At 44.0% G+C, this 14,242-nt stretch overlaps 2 protein-coding genes across 8 annotated transcripts in view; both read right to left on the bottom strand.

Moving 5' to 3' along the window:
• The window catches only part of LOC129490758 (phospholipid-transporting ATPase FetA-like), a 114,698-nt gene extending 105,705 nt beyond the window's left edge, over positions 1 to 8,993 (bottom strand). Inside the window, exons 1-2 of the mRNA XM_055294545.2 lie at positions 8,937 to 8,993; positions 792 to 831 (exon numbers count right to left, since the gene is read on the bottom strand). The gene's annotated coding sequence lies outside the window, so the exon portion shown is untranslated. The remainder of the gene's footprint in view (positions 1 to 791; positions 832 to 8,936) is intronic.
• A 1,437-nt stretch (positions 8,994 to 10,430) lies between these two features.
• The window catches only part of UNC13B (unc-13 homolog B), a 247,584-nt gene continuing 243,772 nt past the window's right edge, over positions 10,431 to 14,242 (bottom strand). For 4 of the 7 annotated variants that reach the window (XM_055293824.2, XM_055293823.2, XM_055293818.2 and 1 more), the window contains 3 exons: positions 12,513 to 12,605; positions 12,173 to 12,332; positions 10,431 to 12,022 (listed from right to left, as the gene is read on the bottom strand). In XM_055293824.2, the coding sequence (XP_055149799.1) occupies positions 11,737 to 12,022; positions 12,173 to 12,332; positions 12,513 to 12,605 (539 nt within the window). In that variant the 3' untranslated portion in view covers positions 10,431 to 11,736. Of the gene's footprint in view, positions 12,023 to 12,172; positions 12,333 to 12,512; positions 12,606 to 13,962; positions 14,020 to 14,242 lie in introns of all 7 variants that reach the window. The other 3 variants (XM_055293821.2, XM_055293820.2, XM_055293819.2) reach the window with 1 other exon arrangement.

A 14,242-nucleotide genomic window follows, 5' to 3' on the forward strand; every position in this document is an offset into this window, starting at 1 on the left:
CATTTTGTACCCCCACTTCAGGTCTGTCTCTTCTATCCACAGAATCTGTGTTCTCCTAAACAATGTTAGCAGTTCCAATACCACCATTTTCTGGGCACCCAGACCTACTCCCAGTTGCCTGTACTCCCAGAGCATGCATGGGGTTCCTACCATGGCTGAAAAAGGAAAGCCAAGGATGGGATGGCCTGAAGTTCTGGAAGCTCTCCCACCCCTTCAGGGCCACTAGCAGCTTTGAGAGGGTAGTCTGGCCAAATCCCTATAAGCAGCACACCTTGAAATGTGAAATGGGTATAAGGCACATACCAGCCAACTAGGGGCCTGAGTAATGACTGTTCCAGTTGGAACCACATGCTCATCAATCTTGCAATGTTTTCTGCACACACATCATGTCACATGGCAGCCAACTGGAAAGTATATTTAAGCTGTTAAACTCAGAGAAGGCATGGAAGAATGTGAAAGGAAAGGAGGAAGAACTGAGGTGTAGAAGGAAAAAGGGAAGAGATGGAGCAAAAAATAGATTAGAGGGTCTCTTTGAACCTATTCTAGTTCAGAGGGCTGCTTGATTCACAAATTGTTCTAAAAAATTAAATTTTAAAAAGTGGACTAGGAGCCAGAAAACTGGGTTTTAAGGTCTGCTACTAATTAACAACAATGTGACTTGGGATAAATTATTAACAACTTTCTGCCTCAAATTTCTAAAATAATTTTTTAAAAGTAAATAACTTAGATACAGGGTGGAGAAAGACCAGTTAATAAATAAATTTGTCAGAAAGAGGTTTAGGAGTACTTACGTATTTAAAATGAAGTATAGCATTAGTCTTCATTATGGGGCTACGATAGAAGAGTTGTGAGAGAAATTAATTAATGTATGAAATTGCCTGCCACAGTGCTTGGCACAAAGTACTCCATCAATAAATAGCAATGGTTAAATATTTTAACATACATACCCACCATATAAGTAAAACAATTTAAAGTCTAATAATATTGTGTTACAGAAAAAATGGAACCACTAGAACACTTATATATTGGTGGTGGTATTAAAAGTTGGACAACCACTTTAGAAAACAATTTGGCCTTATCTAAAAGGTTGATCAAGCATGTACTCTATATCTTACCATGTCCATTTTTAGGTGTATATCCTAAAGAAACAAGGATGTATGTAATAGCACTGCTTATAACAGCAAAACTGGAAACCAGCAAATGGTTATTAACAATAAGATCAATAAGTATCTTCTAGTATGGTCATACAATGGAAAGCTATACAGCAGTGAAAATAAGTGAATGACATCAACATTGATAAATCTCAGGAGTATAATATTTAGGGAAAAAATATGAAGAAGAAGACATACAGTATTATATCATTTACATACATAAAGTTAAAGATCAAGGTAAACCTATAAATAAAAGTAAGAAAATAAAAAATAGAAAATTTAGGATAGAGGTTAGAGAGAAGGAAAGGGGTAAGATAGAGAATACTGGGAGCTTCAAGCTATACGTGTGCTTCTGTTATTGTTAACTCTTCACAACTACACATTTGTTATAAACTTTATATCTATTCAATGTATAATAATAAAAAGCTGAAAAAAATTAAGTGAATTCACCAACTATGGGAAAATACTCTTCCTATCTTATTCAGGAGAGTAATTTTCAAAATAATCTTTACTGAAATAGTATGTCCAATTTGGGGCACTAAATTTTAAAAAACGTTTTGAGATTTTAAATTTACAGAGAGTTGCAAAAATAATACAAAGAATTTCTATATACCTTTCACCCACACTTTATCCTTATATTAGTATCTTTCAAACCATAGAATAATTAACAAACAAATTAACCTTGGCATAATACTATTAACTACAGTATAGAATTTAATATTTTAGGCCAGGCACGGTGGCTCACGCCTGTAATCCCAGCACTTTGGGAGGCCGAGGCAGGCGGATCATGAGGTCAGGAGATCGAGACCATCCTGGCTAACATGGTGAAACCCTGTCTCAACAAAAAACACAAAAAATTAGCCAGGCATGGTGGCGGGCACCTGTAGTCCCAGCTACTCAGGAGGCTGAGGCAAGGGAATGGTGTGAACCCAGGAGGCAGGGCTTGCAGTGAGCTGAGATTGCACCACTGTACTCCAGCCTGGGTGACAGAGACTCCATCTCAAAAAAAAAAAGAATTTAATATTTTACCATTTTTCCCACAATTATCTTTTTTTGTTCCAAGAACCAACCCAGGATCCCATATTGCATTTAGTTGTTATGTCCCTTTAGTCTCCTCCAACCTGTTACTGTTCCTCATTCTTTCCTTGCTTTTTATGACCTTGATACTTTTGAAGGGTACTGGCCAGTTGTTCTGTAGAATATGCCTAAACTTGGATTTGTGTGATGTGCCCTTCTCAGTGCATGATATCATGAGGAAACATGCTGTTGCTATGTATTCTTGGTGGTGTGTGAATATAGATCACTTGGCTAAGATAGTGCCTTCCAGACTTTCTGCTGTAAGTTTACTATTTTTTCTCTTTGTAATTACTAAATATTTGGGGACACAGTCATGACATTTTAAAAAGCATGTTGAAAAACCTAAGAGTAATAAAAGAGGTGCCAAACAGAAGTTAAGGAATAGCACTAGCCTCTATAAGACATAGTTGTAGGAACTAAAGTTCTTTCACTTAGGAGAATCCAAAGGTAGAAATAACCTGTCCAACCTTGAGTTGATAGTCTCCAAGCTTCCTAAACTGTAGATGAAATTGCATAACATAGATGACCGAAACTAGGGGTTGGGAATAGGGTGCTGACCTATTACCCTACAGTCTTCTAGTTGGTGTTACACTACAAACCGACTTCAAGTTCCCCTAAGCCACAGTTGTGATTCTGTGCTGCTAGCATCCTGCATCCACCACACTTACTTGTACACAAAAGGCTGGTGAATGTGTTAAGCATAAAATACTTAATATTTTGTATTGGGGGCAGACTTTAATGACAAGTCTTTGTTTATATTTAGCTCAGTCTGAAAACCACATAAAATATAGCAAACACAATGAAACACAGAAATGACATAACTGTGACACCAGCATAGCCAGACTCTTACAACTAAAATAACCTAGACCGTGTCCAAAGAAGTCATAATGGACACTCAATGAATAAATCTGTCTCCTGGAGAAAAAGTCTCTTCATCAACAAAAAAACCAGCACAGGGCCAGGCACAGCGGCTCATGCCTGTAATTCCAACACTCTGGGAGGCTGGGGTGGAAGGACTGCTTGAAGCCAGGAGTTCAAGACCAGCTTGGACAATGTAGTGAGATCCCATCTCTATAATTTTTTTTTTTTTTAATTAGCCAAGCATGGTGGCTCACGCCTGTAGTCCCAGGCTACTTGGGAGGCTGAGGTGGGAGGATCACTTGAGCCCAGGAGTTTGAGCTTACCGTGAACTATGAAGACACTACTGCAATCCAGCCTGGGCAACAGAGTGAGACCCTGTCTCTTAACAGCAACAACAACAACAAACAAACAAAAAAAAAATCAGAGGAAATGACACATGAACAGACTCCTGGTTGACTTAAATGCTTTTGAGAACCTGAGGAAAGGGCTCTCACAGAAGCAGATATGCCTATCATTCCCTAAAATAAAAGCTACATTTTCCCCAAACTGTTGTATAAAATCCTAAGAACTTCTAGTCTACTCTGTCCGAGTTTCTCTGAATTAGCTATTACACCCAATGCACAAATCCCTAGAGTTACTCCAGAAATCAAGGTTCCCCATCCTGATTCCCAGCACATGAATCTCAGCAAAGCTAACAATTACAGAAGAAAACAAAAGTTTTTTTTTTCTAAAGCTATGGAAGAACATATACAAAAAAAAAAAAAAAAAAAAAAAGGTGGGGGGAATAGAAAGCAAGTCTTATCCTAAAATGCATTTAAAAGGCACAGCCCCCAAACTGCCAGCACTCCACAGGACACTTCTCAGTTAAACTCCCTGTCTTATCCCCTCCTCATTTCAACTACAATGTCTTTCTCACAGCAAAACACTCTAGGAAAACCTTCTAAACCTAGGAACTTTAAAATTCTGGGAGTGGTGGGAAGATGTTCAAACAGCTACTGGTCTATGATGCCATTTAGATGACTAGATCTCCTTCAGTTTATTACTTCTGATCCCCAGCTTTTGAGAATTTGCCAAATTCTTTTATCGTAGGTTTTTTTTTTCTGTTTCCTCTACTGAAGGAAAATGAGTGAGTCTCAAAACCCTCATTTACAACTTTCTCCTTCCCAAAGTGGTTCACGGACCCCCTAATAACTTTTCAATAAGCGTAGCTTTGGTTTCAAATAGTTTAAAGCAAAGAGCTTTATTTATATTTAAATTTAAATAAACACAAAATGGAATAGAGAGGAATCTTCAAAACACTAGTTTCTTAGCTACCACCTTTTTCTATTTCCAAACTCACAGTCTCCCTCGGGAGTTCTCAGTCTATAAGGCAGGCTTTATAAAGTAACTATGTGCTATAAATATCCCTCTTTTCTGTCTAGAGTTTTCACTTGGGTCTGAACAAATATTGGAGGTCACACAATCTCCTTCTGGCACTTGTAACTTCTCAATCTCACAAAGTAAACTCCTTACTAGGTAGCATAATACTGATCTTTTGGGATGGCTTATCTTCTATTTCTTTCGGTCTATAAAAATGACTTAATGTTTACTGAGCTAGTCTTAACTATTTTGCACATAGTAGGTAGTTAACAATGTTTGTTGGCCAGGCGTGGTGGCTCACTCTTGTAATCCCAGTACTTTGGGAGACCGAGGCAGGTGGATCACCCGAGGTCAGGAATTGTGGAAACCTCAGTTCTGTTTCTTAGCTTGGAATCCTAAATCACTTATAACTAAAACAAATGATTCATTCCCAGTTTTCTAGCTTTTCTCATCTACAATAAAAGGCAATACCTGTCACTTTCCTTCCTTACTCAAGAAAATAATGTAAAGCAGGGGTTTTCAAGAGGAGTTTTGAAAGGGGAGGTTTCTCAGAGGCTGAAGTAGAGTTAAGTGTGAAGGGGAGAAGGAAGAGCAAGAGGAGGGCACTTTCTCTCACTCGGCTTGAATAACTGCTTTTATCTGGAATTTTCCATATATTTTCCACTGAAAAAGTAGAAATGGGGCCTGCTTTTTCTCAGCGGCAGGAGGGAAACTAATAGTCTGGTTTAAAAAACAAGAGACACAAAAATAAAGTGCTTTTATGATTGGTTCCTATGGGTCCCATTTATTCAATGTTCTAGTTATATTCATGTTTAGAAGGATTTATAACAAATTAGTAACAGTAAAGTAACGAAGTAATTGGGAGGCAGAACACTGGGGTAGAAGGGAGACTCAGTTTTCACTCTATACCTTTTTGGCTACTTAAGGTTTTGTAAAACTTTGTGCGTGAATTGTTTTTTCAAAAAATGTGAAGACTACAACTTCCTGTAAACAACATTCAGTGCAGGGATGATATATGTCTCTTTAGAGAAACAGAACCAATAGAAGTTATCTATCTATCTATATAGAAAGAGATATATTTATATATACATATATAAATATCTATATATACAGATAAAAATATACATCTCAGGAAACTCAGGTAGGACTTTTAGAGTCTTGACGCAGGATTCCTTCTTTTTTGGTAAACCCCAATTTTTGCCCTTAAGACCTTCATCAGATGAGGCTCGCTCACATTATAGAGGGTAACCTCCTTTACATAAAGTCAACTGATTGTAGATGTTAAGCACACTTACAAAATACCTTCACAGAAAAAACTAAAATTTTTATTTACGTTTTGGGGACGGAGTCTTGCTCTGTTGCCCAGGCTGGAGTGCAGTGCGCCATCTTGGCTCACTGTAACCTCCACCTCCTGGGTTCAAGTGATCCTTCCACCTCAGTCTCCCACGTAGCTGGGATTATAAGCAGGCACTACCACGCCTGGCTAATTTTTTTTTTTTTTTTTTGAGATGGAGTCTCACTCTGTCGCCCAGGCTGGAGTGCAGTGACACAATCTCGGCTCACTGCAAGCTCCGCCTCCCAGGTTCACACCATTCTCCTGCCTCAGCCTCCTGAGTAGCTAGGACTATAGGTGCCTGCCACCACGCCCGGCTAATTTTTTGTATTTTTAGTAGAGACGGGGTTTCACGGTGTTAGCCAGGATGGTCTCGATCTCCTGATCTCGTGATCTGCCTGCCTCGGCCTCCCAAAGTGCTGGGATTACAGGCGTGAGCCACCACGCCCGGCCACGCCTGCCTAATTTTTGTATTTTTAGTAGAGACCGGGTTTCACCATGTTGGCCAGGCTGGTCTCGACTCTTGACCTCAAGTGATCCGCCTGCCTTGGCCTCCCAAAGTTCTGGGATTACAGGTGTGGACCACAGCACCCAGCTAGAAAAACCTAAATTAGTGTTTGATTAAATAATGATACTATGGCCCATAGATGCTGAAAATAAATAAATAAATGATAATACTGTCAGAGGTGTTTAAACCAGAGCAACTCCATCTTGAATAGAGCCTTGGTAAAATAAGGCTGAAACCCACTGGGCTGCATTGTCAGACAGGCATTCTAAGTCACAGGATGAGATAGGAGGTCGGCACAAGATACAGGTTATAAAGACCTTACTGACAAAACAGGTTGCAGTCAAGAAGCCAGCTAAATCCCACCAAAACCAAGTTGGTGATGAGAGTGACCTCTGGTCGTCCTCACTGCTACACTCCCAACAGTGCCATGACAGATTTACAAATGCCATGGCAATGTCAGGAAGTTACCCTATATGGTCTAAAAAGGGGAGGCATAAATAATCCACCCCTTGTTTGGCATGTAATAAAAAACCCCATAAAAAATGGGCAACCGGCAGCCCTCGGGGCTGCTTTGCCTATGGAGTAGCCATTCTTTCATTCCTTTACTTTCCTAATAAACTTGCGTTCACTTTGCTGTATGAATTTGCCTCAAATTCTTTCTTGCGCAAGATCTGAAAACCCTCTCTTGGGCTTTTCTGTAGAGACAGGGTCTCATTATGTTGCTCAGGCTGGTCTCAAATTCCTGACCTCAGGCAATCCTCCCACCTCAGCCTCCCAAAGTGTTGAGAGGCGTGAGCCCCTGTACCTGGCCTTATGGCCATGTCTCTTGTCAGGCAGTCCCTCTTACAAAGTTGTCTCTAGCTGGGCTCTGGTAACAATATTCCCACTTTTCCCCTTCAGGTCTAGAAGTGCTACTGATTCACCACTGTTGCTAGTCTGTTTCACCATTCCTTGTTAGTCTCCTTAACACTAACCATACCTGTATATGGGTTCTTTTCAGTTCCACCATTTTAAATATCAATTATTTTTCTGCCAGGACTGTGATACACTAGAAAAATAATAAATGGCATATTTTCTTCTCCTTTATACTTCCATTCATTCACTTCCCAAGAATCTCCTCTTTTTCCTCTAATTCAAAGCTTCCCATCCTCCCAAGTCCAACAAGTCTCTCTAAATACTCCCTTACCTACAGAGCAACATTGTTGTTACCACTCTTGTGTGGAACCTAGTGTGACATTAGCACTCTTGCCCTTCTAGTTCTATGACTGTTCAGCTTTGCCAGTCTGGTTATCACAGCAGGGCAATAAGCTCCTTAGGGGTAGGGAACTTTAGCAATTAGAATCTCAAGTGATAAACATATTTTAGCTGGAAGGAGCCTTAGAGGTTACCTTGTTTAACTTCCTTATTTTACAGATGAGGAAGTTCAGGCTCACACAGGGAAAAAATCTTTCTCAAACAGCTATATAGTGGCAGAGTTAAATCTACAATACAGATTCTTCCTACTACTTCACCATGCTTTGACGCTGCACTGGGTAATGAGTAGGCACTTAATATGCTGACGACTCATTCTTAAATTTATAAGGGGTTTTTGTCTCTTTTTGTTCAATGCTAGGCCTCATGTCTAGATGAATACCTGGCACATAGTAAGCGCTCAAAAAATATCTGTTGCATTTGAACCTAATACCAAGCAAGACAAATTCCTTGGAAGTTAATTAGAACTCAGAGGATCATTTATAATAATCCCCTATACACTTAGAGAAAATGTATAGTTTTCAAAGTGCTTTCATATATATGAGCCCATTTGATCCCTCTGAGGTACACATGGCAGGAATTACTAGTCCTAGAAAACAGATGCAAGTTATTGAGGCTCTGAGAAGTTAAAGGTCATCTCCCGACTAGAATGTAGCAGAACTGGGCCCAATCTTCTGACTCCTACTTCAATACCATCTCCCCTATTTGTTGCTTCTTCAACTTTGCCTGTCTGCTTCTGGGCTTGGGAGGATCATTCAGGGAGTTAGTCTGAATATTCACAATGAATACCTCGGCGACAACTTAAACTGAAAGATGTGATTTTTCTTTCTTAAAAGTCCATTGTTAAAGGTACTTCTGTTCTAATTCTGATTAGATATAGCCTACAGAAATTAGTGGCTAATTCAAATCTGAAAGCTTGCCATGGGTAGCCAGCCAGAGTTTGACTCTTCCCTCTAGAGTAGGTATCCTACGCCAAAGAGTGGGAGGGAATGATAGCAAACGTGCCACTTCAGATCAAGTATGGGACAAGGATTATGACTTCTTAGAGAATCTGCACAGTGCTGGAAAAGTGGAAAACTCCCTGAGTCAACAAGAATGTGCAATTGCTGGAGGTCTGGGGGTATCTGCTTCATGAAATAACTGGAAAAATGTGTGCCCTTTAGGAGTTGCATGGGGGATAAAGCCCCCCTTTCTTAGATAATCTCGACAAATATGTCCTCTGTGGGAGTGTCTGGAAAACCAGTATACTAGAATATGGGGAGTGGTCTCAAGAAAGTATAAGGATGGACAGCTACTGGAAATACTGAGAGGGGACAGAGTCTCTCTTCAAGGAATACTAGGAGGGAGAAGGCGATAACTTCTACTCGGGCACCCACTTTGGGCGCCTCTTGCTCACCGTCGCCGCCCAGCCTCCGACTCCAGCAACTGCCATCCTAACGCACCTTCCTGCGCAGGCGCCCTAGAGACCCAGGTGCTGGCCTAGAGTAGAGCCCCGCCTGCAAACCACGCCCATCTCCCATGAACCCGCCTCTGGCCACACCCCTGCCCTCAGGTGCGGGACCCACTCTGTATTTCCATGGAGAGGGCCCCTAGCTGCCGATCTGGCTTTGAAGTACCCGAACTATGCTGGCCGCTGAGGGAATGGAGATAAAACACTTAGATCCTGCCTTTGGGTAGATCACAGGCTGATGAGGGGAGAGAGACAAGTAAATTATAACAATGTAGAGTGCTGTGGGGAGGCGTCCAGATAGCAGAGCCTAGAAAGCAGTGGAAAAAGCTGGCAGACTTTCCAGCAAGGGGAGCAGCATGTGCAGGCACGGAGGGGTAGGAGCACACAGTGATTGTCGGGGACCTGCCGGGGCAGTGCTTTAGAATAGCTGCAGGGTAGGGGCAAGGGGGGCGGTGCCGGCTGCGCTATCTTGGAGGGTCTTGGAGTTTCAGCCTGGAGGCTATCGGTGACCACTGAATAGTTTAATAGGAGAAGGACTTTATTAGAGTGTGTGAAGAGAGCAGGGTGAGAACGGAAGCAGGGGATTATCACAGTAACTCAGGCATGAGGACCTAAAAGCTGCCACGACTCTTGTGGTGGTGGGAACTTGAGGCGACCCAATGGATTCAAGAGGTAATTTTGAGGCAGAAATGTTAAGTGGCTGGCTTGGAAGAGGAGTGGGGAGGAGGAATTTTTTAAATGAGCAACTGAACTCTAAGGATTTATTTAGCAAGCAGTGGAAACGGAGCTAGTTCCCTGGCTGGTGCCCCGTTAGTCCCTGACCCACAAGTAGTGATAGTGCAGGTTGAAAGAGTAGGTGAGCACTATCCTTCTTGTTTCAGCTTTTTCCATTTCCATGCCATGTGGCCTTTTACCTTATTTCTTCCCCTTTGGGAGTAGGCTTTCTACCGCAGCTCTTCTTCCTTGAATAGAGCCTGAATGAAAGGCCAAGGTACAGTCCTAAGCCTAATCTTCTGTCCTGTCTGTGGCAGCCTCAGTCCTCTGCCAAGATGGGCAGGCACACCTCTCCCCAGTGGGCCCCTGCCTTGTCCTCACAACCCAGGCTGTGATCTGCCCTAGCAATTCTAGACAAAGGGAAGAGAAGCACGGACTAGTTTTCACCAGAATACCTCTCCTGCTACTCTTTTGGACCTTTTGCAGGAAGCTGGTGCCTTAGGTCCCATGACTCTGTTAATTAGATTGGCAGTCTCAGGTCTAGGACAGGATGTTAGCCCAGTGGTGTTTATCCGGAACCACTTTAGGCTTCACCCACTGGCTGTCAGGTATAGGGGTGGAGGAGTGTGAAGCAGCAAAGGACCATTAGGCCAAAATCTACCATTATAGAGGACAGTCATTTCCATGGCTTTCCACACATTAGCAGAATTACCAAACCCCAAAGGCTGCTATAAGATAATTTATTACAGACTAGCCTATAATCTCCTGTAACAGTGGCACATATAATAATTAACAACAGCAAAGATGCTTGGTTTCTTGTTTCATGTAATGGCCAGTACATCTGTGGACAATGTCGAGTCCTCAGGAAGTCCAGGAAGCTGCTACAGAGGAAATCCAAGAACCATGTCACATCTCTCAACAAGTCTTGGGAAGTCCATCTGACTCTCTGAAACAGTTTGTCTCTGACCTCCCAGGGAGTGTTGAGGGCCGCCTCCATCCAGCCTGTACAGAGGGATCAGAGTCCAGGCTCCTTCTATAGGGTTGAGTATCTGAGGGGAATAGCAAATGACCCAGATGAAAGACAGAGAGAGACCAAAGGCTAGATTCTTTCTGCAAGGTGGAGGATGGCTAGAAGGCAGTGGCCACAGATGAGCAGGACTTTATTTCTAGACTGGTTTCTACAATTTTTGGCTTTGTTCAGGGCCCACCCACGGAGAAAATACTCCTGGATCCTTCAACTAGCCCTCAGGTAGATACATGTTAGAACAGCCTGTCACGTCCTGAAGCATCACTCCCCTGCCTAGAGGAGTGAGGCAGGGAGACTCCCAGGCAGGTGGCCCCTAGTGCCTGGGGTCCAAAGAAATATTCTTTTCAGGGCTTTGAAGCACCACGTGAACCTGATTCTACTCATGATACAATCTGGGGAAAGGGATTAGCACAGTTCATTTCTAGAAGGTATCTTGTTCAGTTTCAAAGCCTTGTTCTCACTGGAGCCACAGAAAATCAGTGGATTCTACTCAAGGGACGGTCTAAATTCTATTCTGTGTACTCCTGCCCTGGCCATACTCCAATCCAGACCACAGAGCTCAGCAACAGGCTCAACTGACTACCCAGCCAGCCAGGCACAAGTTCCACACCCTCTAAACTTGTTCTTCTAATGATTGGTATGTATGTGTCTAACTGGATAAGGTGTGGCATGGAGATGGGTAGAGGTGGGATGAGGAGTGGAGGGGTGTCTACCAAGAATGGCTGACACTCTCAGAAATGTTTGTCCTTCTCTCTTTATGGCAAATCTCTCCATGTGGTAACCCCACATCCCAGCCCCTAGTACCACAGTCTTGCTGGGTCAGGGCTTCATGACCCTTTGTGTGAAAAGCCATATTATCACCACCCCAAATTTTTCCTTAAATATCTTTAACTGAAGTGGTCAGCCTCTTGACTGCAAAGACCCTAAGCCGGTTACACAGCTAACTCCCACTGGCCCTGATTTCTGAAATTGCTGCTGCCGGATTGGCACAGGAGTCGAAGGTGTTCAGCTCCCCTCCTCCGTGGAACGAGATTCTGATTTGAGTTTCACAAATTCTCGGGCCACCTCATCATTGCTCCTCTGAGACAAAATCCGGAGAATGGTCAGGCCTGTCTCATCCATGTGGATCTTCCGGCCCAAGGGGCACCAGCAGGCACAGCTGCCCTTGGCTGTGACATCCCTCAGAGGCATCACAGCCAGCCCTAGCACGCGATCTTCCCGGGCAAAGCAGTAATCCTTCACACATATCTGCAACTCATAGGACTCGGGCCCCTCTTCATTTCCCAGGAGGCTGTGAGCACAAGATAGAAGTTATGAGGCCAGAGTTGAGAGTCTCCAGCTGATTTCACCCTAGTCTGCCATCCCCCTGGGCCCTCCTCTCCCCCAACCCCTCAAGTCTTACTCCCATCCCAGAGTCCTGCAGGTCCCCCCCGTAACTTACAAGTGGAATGTCTCATTGTACTTAGGGGCCCAGTTGTTGCTTTTGGATTTGGTTGTGAACTTCCTCTTCTTATCAGTTTGGTGTGGGCCAACCATGGTCACCTCCACGAAAGGCCGGAACATACCCGCTGTCTGCCACTTGAGGTCATTGGCAGCCACCACTGCCCAAACAAGGGAAATCTGTGAGGGATTCCACCAGGAATTCCCAGTTCTTGAACCCCAGGTGATCTTCCCCTTGGAGGAGGGCCGAGCTAGAGGGCTGGGATGAGCAGCCCCTGCTTTTGAGTGATGAGTGAGGCCACTGGGCAAGGAAAGGGCAGACCTGTAAGTCCATCACTCACCTTTCACTGTGACCTTGTGCTCCCCAGTACCAGGGTGTGTAAACAAGTCCACCTGAATAGAGACTTCTCCCACAGGATCGTCCACACCAGACCCTGAGGGACAAATGGAGAGATGATCCCCCATTGGAGAACTCTAGGAGGTAAAACTGAGGGGTGAGGAGGCCACCACCCTATACCCAAAAGCAAGAAGCAATCACCACAGTAACCATTGGAAGTAAGCAATAGGAGAAGGGAAAGAAATGGGATAAAGAACAAGGCTGTGTCTTGTAACACAAGTTAAGCTGACAGCATCTTAGACACATTTTCCAAAAGTGCACTAAGACTCTCTCTCAAGGATCCCCAAAACTCTGTCTCCTAGGCTGAAGGACTTTTCACTGAAAGATGTTGGGGTAGGGCAGTGCCATCACCTTGTATCTGTGCCTGGGAATTATGTTGACCGGGTGGTGTCTCTAAATGGAAAAATGTGGGTCCTCTCTAGCCAAAAGCAGCAACCTCCCACCTATGCCCAGGATTCTTAAAGGTCCCTGCTTGGGAGGCTGCAGGATTCCTAGAGTTCCTGCTTGGGAGGCTGCTGTGCTCTGAAAGACTTCATCCCCCTCAAACCTGGGCCCCTCTATAGAATGAACTCCCCAGTTCCAATCTCTGAAAAGAGCCAATCTACAGGCTCCCCTTAGCAGAGACCCCACTCTATTTTAAGCAAACACCTGGCCGGGTGCGGTGGCTCACGCCTGTAATACCAGCACTTTGGGAGGCTGAGGCAGGGGGATCACGAGGTCAGGAGATTGAGATCATCCTGGCTAACACGGTGAAACCCCGTCTCTACTAAAAACACAAAAAATTAGCTGGGTGCGGCGGCGGGCGCCTGTAGTCCCAGCTACTTGGGAGGCTGAGGCAGAAGAATGGTGTGAACCTGGGAGGCGGAGCTTGCAGTGAGCCGAGATTGTGCCACTGCACTCCAGCCTGGGGGACAAAGCAAGACTCTGTCTCAAAAAAAAAAAAAAAAAAAAAAAATTAGCTGGCAGTGGTGGCCGGCGCCTGTAGTCCCGGCTACTAGGGAGGCTGAGGCAGGAGAATGGTGTGAATCTGGGAGGCGGAGCTTGCAGTGGGCAGAGATCCCTCCACTGGACTCCAGCCTGGACGACAGAGCGAGACTCCGTCTCAAAAAAAACAAAAAAAAAGAAAAAAAGAAAACACCACAATCTTATACCCCAGAGAAAATCCTTCTTTGTCCTGAGGCAGAGGGGTGGGAGAATGCTGAGAATACGACAGAGATCAACAACAGAACCCCTTCCTGGGCTATATGAAGGCATTACCCATCTCTAAGACTTGAGATAGAGCTCCTAAACTTTGGCAGCTGGTTCCCCGACCCCCAGCATGAGTTGCTCATTCTAGCTCCCAGGGGTCAGTGTTAGCTAATATTAGATCCATATCTGCATGGTGTACAACATACCCTTTTCCGGACGAATGTCCTCATTAGCAGTAAATCTAATACCTTTCCCATCATGCACTGAATGAGGACAGGCAAGTCAGAGGTAGTAGCAGCAGCAGAACAGAGAAAGAAGAATCCGTTAGCAGTCTAAGGAGTTAACAGCCATTCAAAGCAGCTCTACACATATTCTGAGGGAGCACAGAGGTGGGGCAGAGTGGAGAAAGAAGTGAAAGAGCTGGAGTCAGTGTGTGAATGCTCCAAATTAGACTTCATGGGTCAGAGACCAACCAAATCATGGGCA

This window comes from Symphalangus syndactylus, chromosome 9 (assembly GCF_028878055.3).
Source record: "Symphalangus syndactylus isolate Jambi chromosome 9, NHGRI_mSymSyn1-v2.1_pri, whole genome shotgun sequence".
In the NCBI taxonomy this organism is placed as follows: Eukaryota; Metazoa; Chordata; class Mammalia; order Primates; family Hylobatidae; genus Symphalangus; species Symphalangus syndactylus.